At 38.4% G+C, this 27,761-nt stretch overlaps 1 protein-coding gene across 3 annotated transcripts in view; it reads left to right on the forward strand.

Annotated features, from left to right (window-relative positions):
* LOC124875959 (copine-9-like) overlaps window positions 1-27,761 on the forward strand; it is a 195,269-nt gene that overhangs the window by 109,082 nt on the left and 58,426 nt on the right. For all 3 annotated transcript variants that reach the window (XM_047378403.1, XM_047378411.1, XM_047378419.1), the window contains 9 exons: window positions 2,900-2,963; window positions 4,073-4,176; window positions 9,795-9,899; window positions 12,036-12,077; window positions 12,369-12,444; window positions 16,060-16,113; window positions 16,381-16,442; window positions 16,904-16,950; window positions 25,964-26,145. In XM_047378403.1, the coding sequence (XP_047234359.1) occupies window positions 2,900-2,963; window positions 4,073-4,176; window positions 9,795-9,899; window positions 12,036-12,077; window positions 12,369-12,444; window positions 16,060-16,113; window positions 16,381-16,442; window positions 16,904-16,950; window positions 25,964-26,145 (736 nt within the window). The remainder of the gene's footprint in view (window positions 1-2,899; window positions 2,964-4,072; window positions 4,177-9,794; window positions 9,900-12,035; window positions 12,078-12,368; window positions 12,445-16,059; window positions 16,114-16,380; window positions 16,443-16,903; window positions 16,951-25,963; window positions 26,146-27,761) is intronic.

Below are 27,761 nucleotides of genomic sequence, written 5' to 3' on the forward strand. Positions count from 1 at the left end.
GAGTATCATGAAAGACAGGGTCATAAAGGTTTACCAAGCCAAAAAATAAATGAATATATAAATAAATACTGACAGATGTAACTACCGGTTAATTAAAATATCTGGATGTGAGGGAACTATTACCAAGAAATCATCTCCTAAGAAAAACATGTTATAAGTCATTTGCTTGTCAGTTTAGGGTTGTTTATCTTGCCACCATGCACAGTGGGGGAAGGAGGGTACAAAAAAATCTTGTTGTTAGAAGACCGAAGAGTGGTATTTTGGGGTCAACAAGTCTCCATAACAGCACTTAGACGCTACGTACATGCAAACTGATTATTGGGGAGTAACGGCAGTAGAAATACCTTTTTTTAATCCTACCATAACAAACATAACCATGTGGAGTTTGTTAAACTCTGCTCGAACTTTGCCTGGTGCTTTGGTGAGATGAGACTAAGATTGAGCTTTTCAGGCACAAACTGGTAAGCTTAACATAGAGCTATACAATAAATTACATTGCATTCTTCACCACAATATCAATGTGTTCCATATCATCACCCAGCCCAAATTGCTGTGAAGCCAAGTCAAGAGTTAAAAATACCTCATAGGATTGCTATCTTTTTCTCTTGTTTTACTTCTTGCCCTCTTTTTCTGTCTTCTATCAATCCTACATTTATTCCTCCTTCAACTCTTTTAAAAATGATAATAAGGCAGCACTCAGGCTTGGCCCTTTTGTGCCCTGGTGTCTGTGAAATTATCCTCTCATTTTGCTTCTCTCTCTCCTAGTCTGCTTTTACTTCTCCTTCCACCATGTCTGCTCTTAAGGCGTGCACTTTTTCTTTTTAGTTGATGGTGTTGTATTTTGTGCTCTTTCCCACTCTTTGATGGATCAGTCACCTTGTACTTTCACTGCATTCTTTTTAAACTTAAGGCTTTACATTTAGTCTCATTTTAAATGGGACCCAAACAACCAAAAAAAGAAACAATTAAAATCTTGAGCCTGAAACACTTGGTAGAAAAGAAATACACCCTGTTATACAAAGGATGCATGCGTATTTGCACACACCTGAATAAACATATTTGTATTTTTGTGTATGACTCATTCTTCTCAGAAAATATATAAAAAAGCATGGTCCACCAATTTTAATCTGCTGTGCTTATGCAACAGTACCTCATTTGCAATTTTTAAAATATCACATTTACACTTATTCATCAGATAACCTTTTTTTTTTTACCACAAGGTTGCAGTATTTTAGCAGAAACACATGTTTAGGATTAATGCCCTGACATCTGATGCTCATCAGAAATTAAAATCTGGTTGAATTACCTTAGCTTAATGCAAATTATTTCCTTGAACTAGCATTTTGTGACACTGAAATACCCCACTACTAAACCACTAACCACATAAGTATTCTTTACGTGTGTGAGGGGGGGGATCAGTGATACCATGGCCGCAAGTCTTTTTCTTATTACAGCAGGCCATTTTCTTTTTTAAAGTGTGAAAAGCACAGTTGGTACCCTCAGCATTTACCATGTTTCAAACAGCCTACTGTCTCATCAACTGGCTATTAAAATGAGGAGCAGAACAGGAACACTGCCTAGTAAAATTATTTAAACCCATTGAACTTTTCACATTTTGTGTTGTTATGATTTCAGTGATTGAGTAGCTGTGTTACAGACCAACACAAATATAACCCTAACTTGTATGTGAATCTACCAGATTTATACATGTAGACTAGATGGAGACTATGAACATCAGAGGTGATTCTAGGACCCGACCTTTAGGGGCACTCAGCCCCCCAGCAAAAAGCTGGTGATGGCTCTTGATTAGAACAATAACAAAACAAGGTTTAATCTTGTTACAATATCTGTCAGAAAATTTTTTTAGAATAGCATATTTAAACAAACAGGATTCATGATTATTTACCCTGTGCATGCACTGATGTTTAACTGTCCTGATAATTCTGCGATTGCAGTGATTTAGCTTCAACCAGGGATTTGAGGATTGTGAAAATTGTGAACACTTGTGAAGGATTCACAGTGTTATCTTAAGTAACTGGGTATAGAGTAATACTGGATGGGAAATAAAAAGGAAACAAACATCATCACCCCTAACAATACCACAGATTCCTGTGAACATATTAGAGCAGCATTTCATGATGGCCAGGAAGTTAAAGCTTGGACACAAACGGGTTTTCCAAATGGAAAACAAAAAGCAAACTGCCAAATTAGTAACAAAGCAGCTTAAGCAGAACAAAGTCAGTATTTTGGAGTGAACATCACAAAATCCTGATCTCAAACCCAAAGAAGTTGAAAGTTTAATACTTCCTAAACAGATGTGTATTAGAAACCTGACCAATTCTGTCGGAGGAATTGGCCAATATTTTAGAAGACCATTGTGCGCAGCTGGTGAATGGATACCCAATTCATACAGTTTAATACTCAATTCTGCCAAGTACTAAGGAAATGTATGTTAACCTCTGACTTTAAAAAGAGTAATAAAATAATCTCTAAAACTAGACCTTTTTTCTTTGGCAAATGTAAATAATTTTGTAATCATAACTGACCTAAAACACAAATAAAGGTTTAGTCTGATTTCATGTCAGACAGGAAAAAAAAGTTTTTCCAACAATTTATGTGTATATCTGGTTTCAACTGTATGTCTTTGCGTGGTGTGACATGTTGCATGGTGTTGGTTAATTTCAACTTGTAGTCCATTTTTAGAATTGGCTTCCCCATTAGAGAGTAAGTGTGGGTCCCTGTGTGGGTTTCTTTGGAAAACAAGTAGCTACACGCAGGACTGTCTGCTGGCACAATAACAGCTTTTAGCTACAAATGACATCTGCTTTCCACTTTTATTATTCATTCCTCGATACAGTTACGGCATTTTTTTTTTGTCTCTTTCTCTTTATGATCTCAGTGGGATACCAGGGAAGAAGTGTGGAGTCATAATCTTGACTGCAGAGGAGCTCAGTAACTGCAGGGTCAGTACACACACAGACACAAACACACACACGTATCATTATACACACAACCCATATCCTATTGAATATTTTGCATTTTTATCACAAATTTATGATGTCACTGTAGTAGTTTGGTCTCCTCAAACATGCAGTAACAAATCCCAATATGCACAAACCTGGTGAGAAGGAATTTAAATATTTAATGACCAGATCAGATAAACAATGTGTGAAAATCCATCTCAGAATTCCCTAAGCCTCCTATCGCATCCAAGGTTAAACAGATCACATTTTGTTGGCAAGACATCTCCATGTTTCTCTAAATAGGTTTTAGATAAACTATCAAGATGGTTTTCTGCTATGAGGCAATATTCTTCTCCAATTTTGAAGTTTCCCTGACACAGTTATGTATTTACTCCAACCAGCCAGTCAGGTACTTGGAGAATTTCCACTGCTATTTTTGTGTCTGCATGTGTGTGCCTATATGAACTAGCTTATCTGAGTTGTGTTTACCATTGCTACTCTGGGGGATTTTACTCCTAACAAGATCCAACTAATGTCATTAACAAGCTTAGGTTTCCCATGATGCCCTCCCTCAGGAGAAATCAACTAAAAGGTCTAATTATTTATCAGTCTATCTTTAATTCCTTCCTTCCCTACTTCCTTCCTACCTCGGTTGTCCCAGGCATCTCAGCACAGAAGCAGGAAAAACACAGCTCCCCATTAACAGATATTGTCACTCATACATATGTATGAAGCAATCCCTCTCTGCCTTCTTGACTATATTGCAGACAGTGCCTAATATGATTTATTTTCTCTCTAATAAATTGTGTAATTCTTATAAAACAATTCAGAATTATGGCTGTTACAAGCACAGCAATTACCTATCAAAGTGTTCAGAGTATTGCCTTTTGGTGTTTTGGGCCATATTTAAGTCAACGATATGCATGCCTTCTTTACTCTGCCAATTACTTTCCATTAAGAAGGACTTTGAACAGTATTCTACCAAAGTATTGCACCAGGTTTATGCATGAGTTGAAAAAAAATAACTTCCTGAGGAGCAGTAGTTGCTCTGTTCACAAATAAATTGCATCAGAACCATTATATTGAAAACTGCATGTCTTCTCTGTCAGGATATTGCTACAATGCAGTTGTGTGCCAACAAGCTGGATAAGAAAGACTTTTTTGGAAAGTCTGACCCCTTCCTGGTTTTTTACCGCAGTAATGAGGACGGAACGTGAGTATGACTTTTGAGGGTGGTCGGCGCACACATGTGCCTTTTATACACATTTGAACAATGGGATTGCAGCAATTATATACAGTCACTGACAGAAAGAGTTGCGTACCAACTTAATTGCCCAGAAAGGGCTGGTTGAATTGGACACGAACGTGTATGTGTATTGACCAGCCATAGGTATTTAAGTGATTCAGTTTGCAAGGAACTGGCATGTACAGCAGTACCAAAGGGCATCCAGCAGTGGTGGTATTGTGAGTCTAGCGATGAGTTACCGGCAGTTGAGGGAGTGTCCAACAATCTGTGAAAACAGTACATTTTGTCACATACAGAGGAGGCCTCATAGATGCAATTAAAAGCCTTACCTTGAAGGAGTTTGATAGTGTTCATATTGTATGTATTTATTCCACACTTCTGAATCACCCCCACACATGTGGACCCAACAAGAAAACTCACTTGAAAGCCGGATATGCAATGGAAGCCATTAACATAGCCCATTCTGCTTAATGTCCCTGGGCTCTCCTGTAAGAGAAGATAGGATATGTGCGAAAAAGGTCTCCTGAACAGGATCCCCCACTTGATTTTCGTAGTTCCCCCTTACCACTCAGTTGAGTTTCGCAGATCTGTCTAGCAACAGCCCCGCTACACGATCTCACTAGCATGTAGTGACTAGTTGGCAGTTTTACCCTTCTCTCCACCCTTCTCTTTACCCTGGGTCATCTAGGTAGTCCAAGATGGCCAGGTAATCTAAATTGCTGTTTGGTCCATTAGCACAGACAACAGTAACAACCTTCTCTCTTGCAACTTCACAAAGAACTCACAGGGAGAACTCCAGCACAGAGGCTTCGTTGCCTGCCTTTGAAGTAACCCCACGGCTATCCTACGACCCTACAAGGATGCAATCCATGCAGTGCTTTATAAATCAACTTTTAACACTGGGGCCAGCAGGATTCCTTTCACTTTATCCACAACCACTGACTGCTCATCTCGGCTGCCTCTGACATAACTCTGATGGTTTGGCATTGGCCTTGACCTCCAATTCGCAAGTCTTTTGGGAGCCTGATGGTAGTTACTGCTACAAACCATCTGCCCCCCAATTCCAGGATAGACGTCATTGTTCCAGCCATGCTGTTGAGCATCTGCTGCAAGTTTGGCATAGTACAGGTGTTTACATTCATAGACTTCATCCACTAAGTCCTCCCAGGGGACAGTGAGAATGTCTTTTCTCAGAGAAGTAGACCAGGGGCCTCATGTACGAAAGATTGTGCAGCTTTCATACTAAACATTTGCGGTATGGAGAAATTCTGAAACTTGCAATGCACAAAAAAACAGATGTACGAAGCTGCATAGACATGTCACCGCACACATAGCCTTCATACATCCCAATTTGCAGTGGATTTGACATAGCTTTCTATATCAGGGCAACATACGGATGGGGCCAACCCATATGGGTGGCATGGCCCGGCTCAGGGATGACTGTTAAATACCTGACCTGTCAGTCAGCTCCCTCTGAAAAGCTCCGGTTGAATGGACCACAAAGTAGTGAGAACTTAAACTGGCACTGGCAACCTCATGGTTTTTTTCTGTAATACTGAGGCCAACTACGTGCAGCGTTCTAAAATATCTGCCCTGGGTGATCTAAAGTGGCTGATAAGTCATGCATTATTATGTGCCAGCAGGTCAGTATGATCTCTGAAAAAAACACTCTCTTTAACTTCTTCCATTGGCGATGTCCTCCACCTGTGCCAAAGCTGCCATCGTTCCACAATAACGTGCAACTTTACCCAGCTATTTATGGACATGTGTGATTATCTCCAGCTTGTCCACCTTATGAATCATCAAACCTGACTTGTTTGTAATTAATCTGCTGTTCTGACGCAGTTTTCTTCTCAGTGAAAATTAAAGTGCCCCTTAGATGATTCACACCCTCAGCGGATGGACCGATGCGCATTTCCATCTACAGGTGACAGAAACAGAGGAAGTTTCACAGTTCCAACTGAGGTTGTTTCCATCATTTTCTGAGGTGTGTTACGTTATTTTATGAGGCTGTATGTGATTCAGTTACATCTGGTTTAAACCATAAAAGCTCAAACTCATGAAGAAACATAAAATTTGATGCTCCAGGAATTAAATAAAACTGAACAGAGTCATATTTCAGTGTATTTAGGTGAGTTTTATTTCTCTGTGGTTTATTGTCGATTGAAAAAGTTTGCGTGGCTTCCATACGGCAGGTCAAAAGTTTGTGTGGATTTACGCACACTTTCATGTAACTTTAATTTTTGTACATTCCAAGTTGTGCGTAGAACATTGCGCCACAAGATTTTTGTGCATAATTATGCTTCGTACATAAGGCCCCAGAGCTCTATGTCAGGTCTGAGTGTTGTGACTCCAATCTCAATAGGAAAGACAAGCCACTGGCAAACATCTTCCGGCTTTTCCCAGTCACAGGCAGTTCGAACCCAATTGTGCTTCAGTTGTGGTTAGCTATTTATGGTAACGTTTAGCCACTCCTGGACAAAAGTTGTTTGCAAAGCCTTCTGTTTTATTGGTATCAGAGAGTTGGTAGGAGCTTTCCTCTCCTCCAGAGTGGTGGCATGGCTTTTGATGACCTGGTTGTGTTGCTAGGGCTTGGGTGAGGGTGACCTTACACGCGTCATGATGTATTTGAAGGATGCTGACCTGGACCATAAGGCACATCCTGGATCATCATCCAGCCACTGGTGAAGATTTGTTGGTGCTGGGAGGATGTCATATGCTGCTCTAGGAATAAAGCTAAGATTCTTCGCCTCCATGATCCACACCTCCTTCCAGCTAATCTTCCTCCTCTCCATAATGTCCCATCGTGTTCACTGGCCCTGCTTTCTAATTGAGACTGGGTTTGCCCACCTTGTCACCTCCTCCTGACGACACATATCCTCTATCAACATCTTCCTGCACTCTACGAATGTCGCTGAGTTCCAGGTTGACTGTCTGGCTGTTAGTCTAAAGCTTCCTCTTCCTTGGTGAACATGTTCCACCCAAAGTTGCTGCATTGGTGCTCACCACCACATCTGGAGACTCATTCGGTGTCATCTGGAGTCTTGTCTTAGCGCACTTAAATTCCTCTGTGAGACTGCTGAGGGGCTGTTTGAAAATACCATTGCCATAAAGGGCAGTGCTGGACCTCGGTGAGTGTAAGGGGCCACATTACCCAAGGAGTTGGGTTCCAGTGGCCAAAGTGTGTATGTGTTGATTCCAACATTGGAATACAAAACCTGTAACATTTGCTGTAAATATTCTTATGCCAATACAAATGAGCCAACTCCTTGCAAACTGAAACACTCACGGCAACCTCCCTGTTTTTCATGAGGACAAATTAGATCCAAATCCAAACATTCTGTGCCATTACTGGTTTGATCACTATGTATAAAAATGCTTCAAATGCCCTCATGCAGCACATACAATTATTATTGAATAGTTATTTGTAATGGGAACATTGACATAAATTTCACACCAGATGTTGGCAACAAATAAAGAATTAATGGGTAAGTGACACTAACCTACACATAATATCCAAAAAAGGAAAATACACAGGAAACATGTATTTAGTACACTTGCAGAAAGCAGTTAAATACCTTGTCAACATGCCCTTTATGGTGATGACAACTCCAAGATGTCTCCTGTATGGACAAACTAGTCACATGCTTTGCTCAGATGTGATTTTGACCCATTATTCCAAGCAACCTTTTTGTTAAATGTTGAAGGTTTCGGGGGTCTCCTCTTTGAACTCTGACTTTTCATAGATTTTCAATTAGATACACGTCTGGTGATTGGACATTCTAGAAGTTTTACTTTCTTTTTCTGAAACCAATTACATTTTTTCCTGGTTGTGTTTTGGACCATTGTCTTGCTTGGAAATTCACATTTGTTTCATCTTCATATTTTTATCAAGAATGTCTGGCTACATTTTTCCATTTATCCACCCTTCTATTGCATAAAGTCTGTTAGAACTACAGTACAGACCAAAAGTTTGGACACACCTTCTCATTCAAAGAGTTGTCTTTATTTTTATGACTATGAATATTGTAGCTTCACGCTGAAGGCATCAAAACTATGAATTAACAAGCTAAGACTTTTGGTCTGTACTGTATATGCTATAAGACAGCCCATTCCACAATATTCCCAAATGCGAATTTCACTTTTGAAATGGTGTTTTTGGGTGATGTGCAGAACATTTCCACTCCATACTTAGTGTGTGCAACAACATCCAATTCAGCTTTGTCCTCAGCTGACCAAAATATTCTGCAGCAAAGTTAAAATAAGCTTTAGCAAACTTTTTCATCAGTAGTGGAGTCTTGTGCCGTATGTGTGCATAGAGGCCATTGAGGTGAAGTCCCAAAAAACTATTTTTTTTTCTTTTTAGAAAAGCTGAATATTATTTACTGTTTTTTTTTTTTTTCTGATGCTCTCTAAGAGTGTTTGGCTTTTGGACAACCATTTTGATTATTTTTTTTTTTACTCTGAAAAAAGTCTTGGAGTATCCTGGCTATGGCTGGAGATTCAGATGCAACTTTTGCCATTAGTGTACTTTGCAACATTGAGCCTTCATTGTGAAGAAATCTTTGCTTTTACCTGTGGTACCATTCTAAGCAGTACTTAGGTAATGTGGAACCTGTTTTTAAGGCATGTAATATTAAACTGTCTGATATTGATTTGCACATAGCAGCAGGAAGCTTTACAAATTCTGCAAAATTGCAGCTGTTACTTGGCTTTCTAGGCCTCTTTGCACATCATGTTCTTCTTGTCTCCAGTATCTACTCCCTGTACCATTCCACTTTATACCATATAGCTTTGTTTGTGGACTAATCTATTTTGATTTCTGTGTATGTTTAGATTACTTGTGTTGTTGCAGACATTTGGTGTAAATTATATATCAATAGAAAAATAAAAAATATATTTACTAAGAAAAACACTGATGTGTTTAATACTTATCTGCTGAGTATTCATGGCAGTCCAACATTACAAAAGCTTTATGTTCAACATTTCTAAATGCATCCAATCTATCATATTCAGTTCAGCATTATTAACTAAAAGCTGAGGCTTATTCAACTTTAGGGATCACGACTTAGGCTGTTTCTAGAAACCTTTTTAGGCAATTATCCCAAAGTGCCACCATTACTAAAAGAGAACGTTGATGGAAGCACTGAACCTCTGCAGTGACACTGGTGTTCTGTAGTCTATGTTTAAAACTAAGAGGGATGTGCAGTGATTGCACTGGGAAAAGAGAGATTTTACATATAGGACATCCATCCAATGACAATTGGCACATTTGGTTCTTTGTTTACTTTTTGAACATAAATCAACTCAGCCTTCTAATTCAGTTTTTACCATCTACCAAGGCTCTTCTATTTTTTCCAGATTTTTACTTTCTTCAACAGATGTGCCTTTTAGAGATGTTTTGTAGCAATAAATTACATCTGTAAGTGTTCTATGCTTCACAAATATACTTATTCAAAAACAGTCACAAGAGCCTTGGACGCTTTGTGCAGAATTGCAGAGGAAAATACGGAAGACAGGATTATCTGTGCACAGTTTAAACAAGCACTCTTTTTAGGGCCTCATATCTCATATTTGTCTGGCAGGTTCACCATCTGCCACAAGACGGAGGTGATAAAGAATACTCTGAACCCAGTGTGGCAGCCCTTCACCATACCTGTTAGAGCTCTCTGCAACGGTGACTATGACAGGTCGGAAAAAATATTTGCACCACTTTATTAGCCCATATAATGCTGGAATTACTAATCTGTTGATGAATTTCAATGAAGAGAAAAGCAATTAAGTGTTAAAAAAATCTAATTAAGTGGAGACAGGTTGACTATTAAATGGATGACATCACCTGTTACTGGGGCGGTCAGAATAATGCCAGCAGTCGGTCATGGTGTCCCAGGGACCAGCACTGGTGTTATTGAGACCGACTCAGTATACACACCGCATTGTGTCATACATACCAAATCTGGCCCGACCGTGCTCAGTGTTGCAATAGCCACTTGGTGTTACATGCCGTACCATACATATTGCATGGTGCCACTCTTTAAATAATTACACCTCTTATCCACTTCTTATGCTTTTACCATTTAAAACAGGAGATGCATGTAAAATGTTAATTAAGTGATGTGCTTCTAGCCTTTATTGCAGGCTTCCATATGAAACTATTAAATGCTTAAAAAAACCTTGATGCTACAATCTAGGCAATTAAACTCTGCTTTTAGGAGTTTAGGAATGAAAATCATAGCTACACATGTGAATTTCCATTGTGCAATTATGATATAAAACAACACTACATGAATTCATGTTTGACAGTCAGCTTTCACGCAGCACACATTACTGCATTTTAGAATAAATTAAGTCTTCATACAAGTGAAAACCAGACTGCATCAAAGCTGCTCCCAACATTGGTTTATTGGAAGGATCAGGAACAGATGAGTACAGATAAATCCCACTTAGCCCTGCTTCACTAGGGTTCTTTATTAAAGTTATATGTTTCAACATATTTGTCATATTTTCTCATTGATATCAAATCAATCACCATCCACACAGTGTTAACAATCTCATAGCTACAAATAGATTGAAACTTTTGCATAACTGAGATATGGGAAGACATGGTTTTGTATATTACACTATTACCCTACAGTAATTCCTTTTTTTCTGTGAAATGTAGGGTGCTACAACTATAACTATAAGCAGACTTGCAAACCTATGCACACTGCCAGCACATGACTTGTTGTGGCCAGGGAGCTATTTTACTACCTCGGTGACCTCTTCCATGGTGATAGAATTGCCTTCTCTTAAGTCTCTGCATCCTTCACAGAGAACATGGGAATTCTTAAAGTGCTATATCCCCTAAATCCCCACAAAATCCTCAGTAGGCTACATATATAAACCTTTCAATCTGTGGTGATTCAATGGAGGGGTTATTTTAAAGTTCTCTATATATTTAACATGCATCTTTGTCTCTCCAAAACATATTCCTCTCTCCTACTGTGTCCATAACATAGACATGCAAATGGACAACATCCAAGAAATCAGTTAGCAAACTCACATTTATTTCTGACCACTAAGTTTGTATTCCTGGCAAGTGAACCCAAATCCGGTAGGCTGATTCACATTCATAATGCTAATGTAGTTTATAGATTTTCCTAGTACAGCCTCACAGAGCCAATGTTTTGTTGTGTCTTTAACATTTTTTTGCTAGCTAACAAACGTAGGAAAACTAGTAACCTGGAAGCTTTTACTTAAACTGTATCATTGTTGCATTTTATAATATTATCACACTGTGTGAAGTAATTTACATAAGTCCCTTAGATGACACACGGGGCCATACAGTTAGTCTGTACATGGAGAGATTTATGTAAACGTATTCTTGCTGCTATGTATGCAAATGACTTTCAATAACCTGCAATATTTTTGCCAAATAATGTGCTGTTCATATCATACAACTGAACAAATACATTCATATCTGACTGTTAACATGAGGCTGGGATAACTTTTATGGTAATGTATGCTAACTTAACATCATTTCTTCATTATTCCTTCCTACATACACAAATTGTTCTCTGTCTCTGGCTGCCGAATAGTTGGGCCCAGAGTTCAGATAATAACCAGTACCTACTGCGCCAACACTCCTCTTCAGTGTGATTTATCATTTATTCAATGAATGTGTAATTGTTCCATCTGCTGCTGCTATTATGAAGAGATTTTTTTTATTATTATTTTAAACCAGAACCTGCTGTTCTTTTTAACTGACAGGAGGCTGTATGCTAAGGAGAAAATTTACAAAAGTACGTTTTTATAATCGGAGTATTATATTTTCTCCCTTTTTTTAGGACTGTGAAAGTAGACGTGTACGACTGGGATCGAGATGGAAGGTAAAAGTGTTTTTCACTCGAAACACTCTAAAGCCTGATGATTCATACTTATCCCTCCTTAATGCCAGAAAGAAATGATATGCCACATGTACATTTTTGTCTTTGATTCCAATATTTTAAGATAAGCAAACTGTTTAAAAACAAAATGTGAGAGAATGTGGTCAACATCTGTTTGGTAAATTGAAAAGGAAATGTGGATGGAGTGAAAAATACAGCAACTTCTCTTATGTTATAAACACTGTTTTCTCCTGTATGCCTGTCTGAATGGGTATTTGTGTTTTTTGTTTGCAGTCATGACTTCATTGGAGAGTTCACCACAAGCTACAGAGAACTGTCTCGGGGGCAGAATCAATTCAATGTCTATGAGGTGAGAAATACATGTTTCTGTTTATTTTCATTTTATTCACATTGTTAATCCAATTTATTATATTTCTATGCTTGAATTTTTCAAAAACAGATAAATGTGTACAGCCCTTTGAAAGCCGAACAGAAACTGTTTTAGGATGACTGTATTTTAGGTGAAACAACAGCTTGCAAATATATAAATGTTATCCTTACCCCAAAGTTTTCAAAAGAAATGCAAAATCAGGCAAAACCACAAATTGGTAAAACATACTACTGTAGGTTGTCCTTTATAATAGAATTATACCATAGCAAATTGGTTATGTTTACAATGTAGTTTTGGTTTAGTTGTAAAAGCATAACTCTTGGACTAGGCCACACGCCATGAATTAAAACTTCAACCTTACTCCACTATGTTCAGAGTGCACATACAATGCTGTGAAAAAGTATTTGCCAACTTACAGATGATTTCTGTTTAAGCGTGTTTGTCATTCCTAAATGTTTGTTCCTAAACAAAGTTTAATATCAGAAAAAAATAAAATAAGTAAATAGAGAATGAAGTTTTCAAATTTCATTTATTAAAAAAAATATTTAAAGTAAAATAGCTCCCTGGTAAAAATGTATTCAAATTAGGCAACATGAAAAATGATACAATATCTCTAAAAGCAGAACATATTCCTTGATCTAAAGAAATCCCAAAACAAATTAGAAATAGTCACTTACATCTCTTAGCCTCGGAAGCATTACAAAGCTATTTGGACTCCAGTGTAGCACAGTGAGAGCATTATCAACAAATTGAGAAACAAGTCTATGGTGGTCAACCCCATAATTTAGTCTAGAGCAGGCTCTTTTCTGAGCTTTTGTCAAACCAGCTGCAGCTCAACATTTATCTTTCATGTCTTGATTTTAGCTATTAATGGAAGTATACTAACTACCAGCACCTCTGCCAGGGTGCCTCCAGAGGTTTTTAAAGGGGTGGACAGATGGGGGCTTCTGACAATATTAGGCCGGCTTTGGTTTAGGGGCAAGAGTAGTTGGCTTTCAATCAGAAAGTTCTTGGTTAGATTCCAGCTTTCTCCCTCTGGAGGAGCTCAAAATGGGAGAATCGGTTTTCATCTTTCAACTATTAGTTATGATGTAGTCTATGCCTTTGCCACTACCAGGCTTGACTATTGTAATACCCTTTATGCCGGGATCAATGAGTCTGGTGTCACCCGTTTGTAGATGGTGCAAAATGCTGCTGCAAGTCTTCTAACCAGCAAAAGGAAGTTTGACCACATTACACCTGTCTTAAAATCCTTGCATTAGCGCAAATCCATTTTAGAATTAGTTTTAAACATATTCTATTTGTTTTTAAATCTTGAAATAGTCTTGCTCTTCCATACCTTTTGGAGCTGCTACATGTTTACACACCTTCCCGTTCTCTCAGATCTGCTAATCAGTAGATTCTGAATGTTCCCAGAACCAGGTTTAAGCTCAGAGGAGATCAGGCTTTTGCTGTATTGAGGCCTAAGTAATGGAATGACCTCACATTACCTATCAGACAGGCCACCTCATTAGCTGCTTTTAAATCTTCACTTAAAACTAATCTTTTTACTATGGCTTTCTCTGCCTTTTATTAGTTTTTATGTTTTTTTTTTCTTCTTTATTTTATTGTTTGTTTTTATTTGTTGTTTATATTGTTATATTTATGTGTTAATCTTACTTCTACTGTATAGCACCATATTCCCTTTGAGGGCTTTTAAAGGGCTTTATACATAAAATTGGATTAGATTGGATTGGATATTAGTCATACACTCCACAGATTTAGCCATTGTGGAAGAGTGGCGGGAAGGGTCCAATTTGCAGTGCTGCAGGCCATGTAGGGGACACAGCAAACTTGGAAGAAGATCCTCTTGTGATCTGCACAAAAGTGTAGGTTGGTGACGTAAAATGGGAAAGAAATACATATATCTATAAAAAGAACTATAAAGAAAAAAACCTGACAATTTGCATTTGCATATGTATCCACTCTCTTTGCTATGAAGCCTCTACCTTCAAAAGTTACGTAATTAGTGAAAAGAAGTCCACTTGTGTGCAATCTTAGTGTCAGAAGATCTTTCAGTATAAACACACTTTTTCTGAAAGGCCAGAGAGGCTGCAGCACCACTAAGCAGTTCAGGGATGACGTTGTTGAGAAGTATAAGTACGGGTGAGATATAAAAAAGAGACCAAAGGTAACCCTGAAGACCTTGCACACAACAATAAGCCCTACACTCCACAGAGCTGGGCTTTGTGAAAGGGTAGCCAGAAAGAAGCCATTACTTATGGTTAAAATTTAAGAATGCACATTTTGATTTTGCCAAAGGGCATGTGGGCAACTCCCCAAATGGATGGAGGAAGGTGCTCTTGTCAGATGAGACTAACATTGAATGTTTCTGCCATCAAGAAAAATGCTATGTGTGGCGTAAACCTAACACATCCCATCACCCCAAGAACTGCTTGGGATATTTTTCAGGAGTAGGGACTGGGAAACTGGTGCGAGGTGAGGGAAAGATGGATGGTGCTAAATACAGGGATATTCTTGAGCAAAACCTGTCAGTCTGCCTGTGATTTAAGGCTGGGGCCGAGGGACTTACCAGCAACACAATTACCCAAAGCAGACTGCTAAAGCAACACTTGAGTGGTTTAAAGGTAAACATTTAAATGTGTTGGAATGACAGTCAAAGTCCAGACCTCAATTCATTTGGGAATCTGTTGTTAGACTTGAAGATCACTGTTCACAAGCTAAAACCATCCAACGTGAAGAAGCTGGAGCAGTTTTTTCTTGAGGAATCGACAAAAATCCCAGTGGCAAGATGTGGCAAACTCACAGAGACTTATCCAAAGCGACCTGTAGCTGTACTTTCCGCAAAAACTTTCTCTATATAATACTGACTTTAGGAGGGGGTGAACATTTCCGCGCTGAAATATTCTGTTATTTTGTCCTATTGTTTGCCTCACAATAAAGAAATAATACATCTTCAAAGTTGTAGGTATGTTCTGTAAATGAAATGGTGCAACCTCTGAAACAATGTTATTTCCATGTTGTGAGGCAACAAAACATTAAAATGCCAAAGGGGTAAATACTTTTGCAAGGGAGTGTACATATACATACCTCACCTCAGACCTGACCCTTTCTTTAAACATTTTTAAATGAGGATCTGCAGAGCTATATGAGAGTCGGTTACGAGAAAACAAAAGAAGAAACTGAATTATTCATTAAAGAGAACTTGCCTGTTTTGCTGGAATATATGTTACGTACACATGCTGAACAATTAGCTGTTAAACTCTTGAACTGCTAACTCCATTAAGACTCACAGCTCATTAAATTCTGCTCAACAGAAGAATGCTTGGTTCAGAGAAAACACATTTTATTAGGACTGCTGCAAATGAAGAGAGTTGGAGAATAGTCTATAAGAACCCTCCATGTGAAAGGGATGGATGGATGGATGGATGGATGGATGGATGGATGGATGGATTTTGCTCTCCACAGAGTAAAACATCACTTTCAGAATCTGCTGAGTTATTCATGCTCATTCTCTAAGTGCCCTTACAGAGTATAAAGTGTTTTTTACAATCGTTTTGTCAATCAGTAAATTAATTTTCCTTTCATTTGCAGGTTTTACATCCCAAGAAGAAAGGAAAAAAGAAGAAATACATTAACTCTGGGACTGTAAGTGCACCCTTATTGGTTGTAACTCTCTGTCCTTTGTTCTGAACCGCCATGCTCTTACTTCTTAAGAAATATTTTTTGACCTCCTGGATCTGCTCTTCTCATTGACTCTCATGCTGTCTGGCCACCTGTTTTGTCTCTTTACCTCTATCTCTTCCGGCACCCCATCCATTGTCCTCCTCTATTCATCCCTCTGCCTCCTGTGTGATGGCATGCATGTGTGCGTGTGTGTGTGCGCGTGTGTGTGTGTATGTTTGTGTTTGCCAGGTAACTCTGCTGTCCTTCAAAGTGGAGTCGGAGTATACCTTCGTGGATTTCATCCGCGGAGGGTGAGTGGAATGTTAATTAGCTTGTACTCGCAGCACGAGTCAATAGACCCTGTTTTTGGCTGTTTGAGCCTGTGTGAGTGTACATACATGTGCGTGTGTGTATTTGTGTGTTTGACGGAAGGTACTTGTTGGAATTTCTTACCTGTGGGCATAATATTTATTTCATGTTTGTTCAGAAATGATTTTGTTTTGAGGAACGTCTCATTGCTAAATGCAATTTGCAGTTCTCTCATTTATTTAGTTCAGCTTTAATTACTGCTTCCATTAGTTTGATCCAATTAAACCTACAAGATAGTGTAGAGGCTGTTGTCATGCCATACCAATTAGCCACCAACCAGCCAACCAGAAACTGATTGAATTACAGTGTATATTTTTAGTGTACTGTGTGTTGGTCATATAATCTTTGTCAAGTTTACTGAAGCTCATTATGTTCTCTGTTGTTCTCACTCTATACGCAACAGGACACAACTGAACTTCACAGTAGCTATTGACTTTACAGCGTCTAATGGTAAGTCACTGAATTATGTCCTTTCCTAGTGGGCAAAATGTTATTTTCATCCCCTGCTGACTTTGTAATTTTACTCTTATTTTCAAAGCAATAAACAGTGTTTAATGTTCATGGTAGTTTTATTTTAGTAACCATGAAATACCAGTATTTGACGTTTAGCCCAATCATCTTTAAAGAAATTCAAAAACTCTGGAGAGATTTTCTTCTATGTTTTAAGAACATTGATCCCTCTACAACCCATCTTTAGGGTTCTGGTTGAGAGGAGAAGATTATTTTACTGGTAGATGGGTTTGTCCACTAGTCCTTTGATGCAGGAAAGTTGTCCCGGAATCCCAACACACAATGGCTCCTCCGGTTGTTGTTCTTCTGGTCATAGTTTGCATTTTTCTTCCAAACACTGTTAACCCTATTACTTTTAATGCCAAAAAGCCAGATTTTGGTCCCATATCACTTTCTGCAAAGGCTCCTTTGAATCATTTTGATGTTTCCTAGCAAACTTACAATCTGGGCCTTCCATAGCAGGGAGCAGCCAGATTATGCAGTCTATTAAAGTGTGCTGCATTTTTCTAACCAGTTTATTAGGTACCACCCTGCTGACAGACATCTTAAATTATTGGAAAAGAACTTGTGTTAAAGGGGAAAACTATTTTTTGCCATTTTAACTGCATCATTTGATAAAAGATGTAACTAATTTGTCTTTCACTTTTTCTTGTAATATGACATGCTGCTTTTCAGTTTTTCTAAATGTAGAGTAGAATAAAAGTTAAACAGTGATAATGATTTAGATTGCAGCTACATGCAGAAATACTAGCAACTTGCTGCATTCACCAAAATTACTTTAAACAAGGTAAACAAATATTTTGTCTTTAATGAAACATTTCATAAGAGCAATTAAAAAAAGTAATTGGTGGCCCAGTCATATCTTAAGGGGCTGTGACATGTTTCAGTTGACTCAGCTTAGAATAAAAATCCAAAACAAAAATAAAACAGAAGGGTTACTAGTTGACGACAAAATATTTTTAGAAATGCAGACACCCCCTCCCACAAGGCCTATACTACCTCCCTTACCCTGTTCAGTGTAGCGCTGGACATGGAGGACGCACACAACAGTCTGCACGCAGCTGTCCATGCACAGCATTTGAGGTTTTTTATTCATTACAGTTGCAGTTTTGCTGTACAGTCTTGATTCTTTTATTTATTTATTGTATTTTGAATTTAGTTTTGTGTTTGCTGAGAAACTACTCAGTGTGTACTTATCCACAGAACGTATGGATTAAATTATGAAGGGTTATAAAAGGTGCATGAAGCTGTAGTGTAGGATAATTTCATACTGATAGCTATGAAAAAAAACTTTTTTCTCAATTTTTGTCCAGCAGCTACTGGTCACCTATCTCACATGATTTGTCTCCTCCAGACTAAACAGCCTTGTTCTACCCAACCCAAATCCCTGATGTTCTGGAGGGGTGCCAAAACATATTTTTAATTCTTGCTTACCATTTAAAAATCTGCATCAGTCAAACTACAGTCATTATCAATACATTAAAATATTATTTAAAAGTTGACACACATAGGTACCGTACTGGTGAAACACCACTAACCAAACCACAAAATGCAATCACCTTTGACTGCTTTGCAATTCAGGCTAAAAAATGCTACTGTAATAAATTGTTTATTTGCTTTTCTGAGGATTTGAATTTCATTAAATCCTTCAAATACATAACATTATATGACTTCCTTTAGTAAACATGTATAAAATGCAGAGAAATAAATTGTAAATTGCATGCCTTGCTAAAATAATTTATCCTGGTCAATGACCATAGGAAATCGGAGCGCTTTTTGAACATGGGAAAGTTGGGTTTGGTCTAATTTCAAGCACCATGATCTGACTTTAGACCCAAATGGAGCGCACCGTATCTACCTGATGATGTTTGTTCCTGATTTACCGTTATCACTGCAGTTCGTACAGACAGAATTTACTCCACTGCGTTTCCTGTTTAAGAAGCTTCTGATGAAGTCAAGATCAATCTGCTTGAGCAGTTCATAAACCTCTGTTTGGATAACACCAGAACCGTGAAATGCTTCCCAAATTACAATCCCTGAATCACCAGTGACCTGAAGGACCTACTTAACAAGAAAAAAAGAGCCTTCAACGAGAAAGACAGGGAATTATTGAGGAGTATACAGAAGCAAGTCAAGATAAGAGACAACAAGGTGTACAAGAAGAAGCTGGAGAGCAAGCTCCTGCAAAACAATATCAGAGATGTGTGGTCAGGGATGAAGAAGATAATAGGCTTCAAGCAGAAAGAAGGTCGGCTTGATGGAGGTCTGGACAGAACCAATGAACTAAACACATTCTTCAATAGGTTCAGTTTGAAACAAGTTCAGCACCTTCCTCTCATGCTCACAGCCAATCAAACATCCAATCGTGCTTTGACCCAAAGCTTTCCTGTCACACCTCAAATTTATATCTTCCATTTCAGCCATGAACCGTTCTGCTTCTACATGTTTATCTTCAACCATATCAGAAGATGCTTATCCTCCCTTTGCCCCCTCCTCCCACCTGTGTGTCTCAAGAAGTCAGGTCAAGAGACAACTGGAAAGAATAAACAGAACAAGGCAGCAGGTCCAGATCATGTCAACCCTAGAGACCTGAAGGGCTGTGCAGAGCAGCTCTGTGGGATTCCGCAGCACCTCTTCAACCTTAGCCTGGCCCAGAAGAAGGTTCCAGTGTTGTGGAAGACCTCCTGTCTTGTTCCGGTGACCAAAGAAAACTCATCCATCAGTTCTCAATGACTATAGACCTGTTGGCCTGACATACCACATCATGAAGGTCCAAAAGAAACTCCTGTTGGCCCACCTGAGTAAGTGAACAATAAACTATCAGGACCTCCTTCAGTTTGCCTATTGCTGTGGAGGTGGAGTTGAAGATCCCATTATACACCTGGTTCAACAAACCCACTGTCATCTAGACAAAGCCAGGAGCACTGTGAGGATCATGTTCTTTGATTTATCCAGTGCATTTGACACAATTTAGCGTGATTTGCTTTGTCAGAAACTCAAGAAGACTCAGGTGGAGGCCTCAACAATCTCATGGACAACCTGGCAAACAGACCATAGTTTGTAAGATTGAAGGTTTGTGTGTCTAACCAGGTAGTCAGCAGCACAGGGTACTATGGGAAGAAACTTGTGCCATCAGAAACTGAATTTGAATTGCTCTGACTGAATTTGTATTTATGTAATTTGAAATTAAATGCACTGGTTTGAAAATGAATTTCACGAAACTGAAACTGAATTTTATGGTTTGAAACTGAATTCATTTGCTTTTAAAATATATTTCGTTGTATTAAAAATGCAGTTTGACTACATTCACTTTCAGGTCTGTAATTCAATTTCAGTTCAAAAATTTTATTATTTTGTCACACATCCGGGTCCTTGAGGATAGCCACAGATTAATCAAACACAGATTCATCGATTTACGTTTCACATCAGGTTAAACTTCCTTGACGGCATGTTGAGCTGGAGCAGTGCAGCATACATGAGCTTGGCGGATGTCAATCACCAAGTCAAATGAGCATCTATAAGAAGTCATGTAAACAAATGATGGTCAAACACCAACATTTATGCTACCTGTAGCTGTTAGCTAAACATGCCAGATTAGCATAGTGTGCCGCCGGTGTTACGTCGGTCTGCGTTTCTCTTGCCCTTACCTCAGTGTAACTTTTGTTGCCTAGCAACCGTGTTACAGCGAAGCGCTGAGCTGTGAAGCCGAACAAATGGAGCCTGAAGGTTAATAATGCTGTCTCTACTGTAAATAACTACACAGTTTTTATATACCCTTTTACATATAGCTGATGGCTTATAATGCTGTTTTGTTTTAAAATGTTATTGTTTTATGATCTTGTTCATTATTCAGCCATTTAAAATGTTAAAAAAAATTTTGTGTTCATAGATATAAAAATTTAACACTAGATAAAATACATTCATGACAAATATAAACATTTGTTTAATTTATTTGTAAAGCTTTCAACAACTTAAATACTAACATATTAACTTTAGGAACAACGTTTAAATCAGTTTATTTGTAGAGCATAATAATAATTATTATTACTATAGTAAATAAACCAAAAACATTGATTTTAGATTTCATCTGACTGCATTATATCTGTTTAACTTCCACCCATTGGGGAAACCCAGCGGGAGTTTTGAAAACAATGTGCCGGGAGTCAGCTGTTCTCTTGGGGTTTAGCGCACCTGAACCACTGGTCAGCTGGCGAGGCGAGCCGGCAGCGGACGAACACATCGGCGCATTTGTGCAATTAAGCGATATCTTAATAAACTGATCAGATATTTTAGGTTTACACAACTACATTCTCGTCTAAATACATTGTAAAAGTTCAGCTGTTTCACAGAATGTGCAATATATCCAATTTTATTCACAGCTTTTCTCTCTTCTCCGGCCTTTGCTACTTCCGTTTGAACAATCTACTTCGACTCGCAATGAATCATGGTATAGGGTGGGACACGGAAGATACACCGGACCCATCCTTCAAATCTAGGGATAAGAAGGACACATTTGTTGGAACCTTGGAGATTGGACAGCATTCGTCGCCTCATCCAAAACGTTATCGGCCCACAAATGCGTCCTTCAAAAGAATGCAGTCCTGAATTTGGACACAGCAGTAGTGAATGACATCCATGAATCAGTAAATCTGTGTTTGATTAATCTCTGGCTTCAAGAACCCGGATGTGTGACACAAAAACACAGAATTTTGGAACTGAAATTGAATTACAGACCTGAAAGTGAAAGTAGTCAAACTGAATTTTTAATACAACGAAATACATTTTAAAAGCAAATGAATTCAGTTTCAAACCATGAAATTCAGTTTAGTGAAATTCATTTTCAAACCAATGCATTTAATTTCAAATTACACTAATACAGATTCAGTTTGAGCAATTGAAATTCAGTTTCTGATGGCACAAGTTTCTTCCCATAGGGTACTGTACTCTCACCATTCCTTTTCACTCAGTTCATCTCAGACTTCCAGTACAAGACAGACTCCTCATCTGCAGAAATACTCAGATGATTCTGCAGTCATGGGGTGGATCAGAGATGGACATGAAGCTGAGTACAGGTAGCTGGTGGACTACTTTGTGGCATGGTGTAGAAACAATCATCTCATCTTGAACGTGTACAAAACCAACTCGATGAAGATTTTGAGAGAAACAGCAATAAGTATAACACTTCCACACATTTCCATCATTGCAGAAGAAGTGAAGGTGGTGGATGAGTATAAATATCTCGATGTTCACCTGGACAACAGACTGGAGTGGAGATGCAAATGTGAAGTCGTGTACAAGAAGGGACAGAGCAGACTGTACTTCTTGAGGAAGCTTAGGATCTTCTGAGTTTGAAGCAAGATGCTGCATATCTTCTATAGTCTGTTGTGGAGTGTGATCTCTTCTGCCATCATCTGCTGGGGTAGCAGCATCAGAGCCAGGGACTTAAAATGTTCAACAAGCTAATAAAGAAGGCTGGTTCTGTTCTGGGGACTCCTCTAAAACCTCTAGAGATCATTGTTCAAAGAAGGATTCTTCATAAAATGAAGAACATTATGGAGAACCCTGAGCCTCCTCTTCATGAGACTGTGGTACAACAACAGTGTCTTCAGTCAGAGGCTTCTTCAGATCTGCTGTAAGATAGACCTCTACAGGAGATCCTTCCTGCCCATGGCCATCAGAATCTACAACGGGTCTTTGAAGAATCCTGCATAATATGAGCTAAAACAACATTTAATTTACCTTTGGGATTAATAGAATAAAACATTTTTGAATTTGAATTGAATTATCAGGTCAGGTAATACACACCATCCATCTGTAATTACCTTGCTACTAGCATTTCTTCTGAATACCACTAAACACAGCCCAAATACAATCAGTGGTTCTTTAAAATTGTTTGGGAACCATGTATGTAATGTGTTACAGGTGAAGTGTTTGGTCACTGTGGACACAACTGTCTGTTGTGGTCTCATCACTCACCTATCACTAGTTCATCTTCATCAAGCGACATCCAACGACAGTCCTTGCAATGAGCTTTAGACCAAAGGCAACAGATGGTTATTTCATTTTAGTTGTATTTCAGAATTATCACACTTATGGTTGTAAGCATCATGTTGTCCTGTTGATGGTCTTGGAGTCTATTCCCACCCTGCGCAGAACTTTCATCTTTTCACTGATCTCCTTGGGTATCTCTTTGACTTGCCTAAGGTGGTAAACACGTTAAAATTAAAGAAATAGATTCTGTGGACAGATGTGTTTTAGACACACACTGAACTAAAATCAAGAGTATTTCTAAGTGATTTATTGATTGATCTTTGTGCCTCATTGGCCAATAAGGCCTCTTTTCTATTAGTCTCTACACAGTTCGGTACGACTACTCGCTTTTTAGGCTTTTCCATTTGTAACTGTTACAGTTACTAATTTAATACCTGCTTGCTTCCCAGCAAGCCGACCAGTGCTGAAAACACAACTTCAGAAAAATATCGGTCACTTATTATTTAAGGGGCAGCATCACTAGTCACAGCATATTTTAATAACTAATATCTTCAAACATTAAATCGTTGTACGCTGGGCTTATTGTTAATATGACCACTATAGAAAGCTAGCATTAGTTAGCGATAGCTTACCCTCACACGTCCTCTAGCTTGTACTGTGCAGTTTGATACCACTCCATGGCTTCCCTGCACTTATCCATAGTGTTTTGTCTTGCTGCCGGTTCTCTTCTTTGTTGTGTCTGTATCACATACAAGTTACATCACATTAATTTTTTCGATTGTGGGGCTGCCTTGTAATGGATGATCCCACCCACATTCAGATGGTATTCAGTTGTAATGGACAACGAACAACCAGTGTGAACTGAACCAACCCAAGTTGAGAAGAGCAGGTATGAATGGAAAAGGGGCATAGCTGATCTGTTGGAACCAAAACCCTGTTTGGGTTGTCATAGATCAAGACCTTACTTCAACAGATGACAAGGAAATCCCTTAACTTCTATCATTTCTTTCTTGACTTTTAGTTCATATGTTGTTGGCCTTCATAAAATGAAAATTTGGTGAGTTACTTTTGAACAAACCTACAAAACCAGTATCAGAAAAACCATCAAAAAGCAAGGCAGATGAAGAACACAATGGCTGAGATGAAAGAAGCATACATTTTATATTGTTATGCAGTGTTCAGCAACACTACATTGTATTGGACAGCTAGGCATGGGCCCTTTTGAGATTCTCTCAATATGATAATTTAACTTTAAACACAGAATATTTTGCCCATAAATTGAAGTTCTAAATTCCAGACCTAGGTCTAAGGAAAGTTTGGAAGAAAGCAAAGATAGAATCGAACATCCAAGTGAACCAGCCTTAGCCCATTACCTCGGCCACCTTTATTCCACCATGATAAAACTGGTGGGAGGATTCCTCCAAAATCTGTTGTATCCAACCACATCTTAGATTACAATGTGCCTCTTGCTGGCAAAAGTTGTATATACTAAACTTTTTGCCACTAAAATCATTGGTACTAAATCCTAATTAAGTGGATCAAACGTAATAATCCTATTAGGCTTTTTTCTGGTTCTGTGTGTTCAGTACTCTTAGCAAACATTCAAACAGCAGGCCCCTTGTAATGTCATCAGGCACATTACTTTATCAAGTCAGAAATAGGGTCTTCTATTTTTAAGTTTTTAGGGAGAAACCGTGCTAAAACACTAGATACCAATATGTGTCTGGCTGAAGGCAGCAGTCTAATTTAAGTTTTAGATGTCTCTTCTAAGAATGAAAAAGCCCAAAATAGCAGACAAAAATAATTACTTTAAAGAGTATTATTGAACATGTTTTGGCATGCATCTGAATGTACAGTTATCATAACAGCTTCAGGGTCATATGCATTGCACTTGGACATGGTTGAGCCATCAAAACAACATAATCTGTGGAATAAAACGTGGTTTTAATGAAGTTTGGTCCCATAATGAAGCTCTTCTGCTAAGGGCTTGTTAGATGGGGGAGTATTTATTTATTTATTGACTTTATTTGATAGGGACGGATGCACAGTAACATGGACAAACTGAGAAAGCAGCAGTCCTATGTGTGCAACATGGTGCTTATAGCCTCGCTAGATGGGCTTTTGTGAAGAGTATATTTAAAATACTATAGTAAATAGAAAAATGATAAAAGAGTTGATAGTTATACCAGCAGTAATACCAATTAGTTGTAAAAACTTTTAATTGATAAAATTGAGTAAATTGAATGTATTAATACACTCTGTTTTCTTTATATTAAAATATATTTTCTGTAAACTGCAGTTTTTCACTGAATGCAGCTCAACTCTTACCAGACACATGAACATGGAGTCGTCAGGGAGGCAAATAATATACATGCTGAAAAGAATGGGACCTGAGATAGTTCTTTGAGGAATTCCTCTATTGATTTTGTGTTAAGAGGAATTAATATTGTTAATGACGACACATTGTTCACAATCTTTTAAATATGACGGATCAATACACCGACAATTAATTTAGCTAAAACTGTTTGACACTTCAAACAATGGAAAAAAGAACTCAATGTACTGAAGTTTATGTGCAATCAATTGTTAAATGAGATACAGCAAAGTGTTTGGATTTTTAAGGCACCAATTCTTTACATGACAACCAAACAAAAACAGAGATAGGCAAGACCAGACGAAAAAAAAAAAACAGAACTCCGCCCCCCTCACCAGGGGCTGTATTGTAAAGTGTTTTTCACCATGCTGTTCACGAGGTCAAGAACATCATTATAGCATTTTTCCGCATTTTAGTCCTAATCCCATGACTTATACTAGGATGTACGTATGATGTTTTTCTACTCAGACAATGTTTGACCATTAGCAGATAGAACAGTGACATAGGAGCGGACCCTCTGTAACAAGCATGGATATATTTTCTTGCTCATGCCTCTTGTGTTGTGTTTTGGGGTGTGTGTCTTCTAAGGTAATCCATCCCAGCCCACCTCCCTTCACTATATGAGTCCCTACCAGATGAATGCATATGCCATGGCCCTAAAAGCGGTGGGGGAGATTATTCAGGACTACGACAGTGACAAGCTCTTTCCTGCTTATGGTTTTGGAGCTAAAATGCCCCCTGATGGCAAAATCTCCCACGCTTTCCCTCTGGTAAGACACACATGCACATAGACGTACAAATTTACACTTGCAGAGCACGTCCGCACAGTTGGCTTGGACCAGGACGTGTAGCTGTAGTAAAAGCTGGGTACACAAATTGAGATGATGGCTCATCTGCCTGCCAGCAGGAATTTCCCAGCAACCTCTCCACTTCCTCCTCGCTCCCTCCGGGGATGAAGGCAGACTGTCAAAAATTGCTGGAGGATAATCTGAATTGAACTTAAGGGGTTTGTATTGTTAAATACTAGCTAAGCCTTGATAACTATTTCAAACCTTTTAAAAATTGGTGTCTTTGCAATGATAAGTAGACAAATAAACACATAAATCTAAAGGAAATCTTCAAATTCCGCAGAGTATTTTTTTACTTGTGTTACAGATGAATATGTTGTCACCCTGAGTACCACATTTACTTTGTCTCTAAGCTCCATACATGTTAGAAATAATTAACAATATTTCCTTTTAACTGCTCACCACAGGCTTTACAACCAGAGACAGTGGTGTATACATTTCTAGCTATGTGAACAAAAATTCCAAAGGTAAAGCACTCATGGGCCAAAAACATGAGATTTTTAAAAAAATTAAAACTCAAAAATAGTTGGATTTCTCTTAATACCTTAAAGACCCTGACAACTCTCCAGTTCTAAATTAAAAAGTTATGATCCCAACTGATTTTGTCTTACTTGAAATATGCAAAACTATGTTCCAAAAGTCTAAAGCATTTATTTTCCTGTTTTATTTATTTTGTCATATGTTAGGGTGGGGCAGCTGCTGTTGCTGCATCTCCTTTGTGGTGGCCCAAGGAAGCAGTATTTTTGGTATCTTGTGTGGTGCAAACTGATGTGGTGCCACAACACAGCATATGGTTGTCCAGGTTTTTCCTACAGCTTAATAAAACTCAAATAAAATCATCTTAATGTTATCAGACTACAAATTTAGCCCTCCTTATGCTATTTACTACATTGTATTTAGGACCAGCTCTTGGCATATTCCACATAGGCAGTTGCCTAGAGTGCCAACTGCTGAAGGGGTGCTGCTGTGACAACTCACACAAGCAAAAACAAAACTGAATGAAACAAGTAATAGGAACAATGTGCAGCTCTGGCTGGTGCATTTTTCTCATGCTCTATAGAAAATAAAAATTCAGAAAATATAAACATCAAATCTGCCCCTCGAGCTGCTGTTGTTCCTCATTCTGATGGAACTCCCGTTGCTGTCAATCAAATGCGCCACAATCAACTGATCCAACATAATTAGGTAACGAAATTTTTAAATGGATTACTTTGGGTTTAAATGAATTTGCAGAGTATAAGAGAGGGATTGCTAACCTTTCTAACAGGTTCCTTAAAGCTGCATTAGATAACTGTTGTAAAAAATATTTTTTTTATATATTTATTAATAGTGTCACTATGTCCTGACAGTACAAGGAGAAACGTCTTAGCGGTGTCAGTCACACTCGTGTATGCACTGCTCGCGCACCTCCCCCACCACATTGCTGGTGTGATGCAGCTGTGCTAATGGTGCTGTGCTAATAATTTTAGGACAAAGTTTGTAGTTAAAGTATGGGCAAGCCATATTCAATGTATAGCATCGGGTGGATGTTTCGTTCA

The sequence above is a fragment of the Girardinichthys multiradiatus genome, chromosome 1 (genome assembly GCF_021462225.1).
Source record: "Girardinichthys multiradiatus isolate DD_20200921_A chromosome 1, DD_fGirMul_XY1, whole genome shotgun sequence".
NCBI classification, from domain to species: Eukaryota; Metazoa; Chordata; class Actinopteri; order Cyprinodontiformes; family Goodeidae; genus Girardinichthys; species Girardinichthys multiradiatus.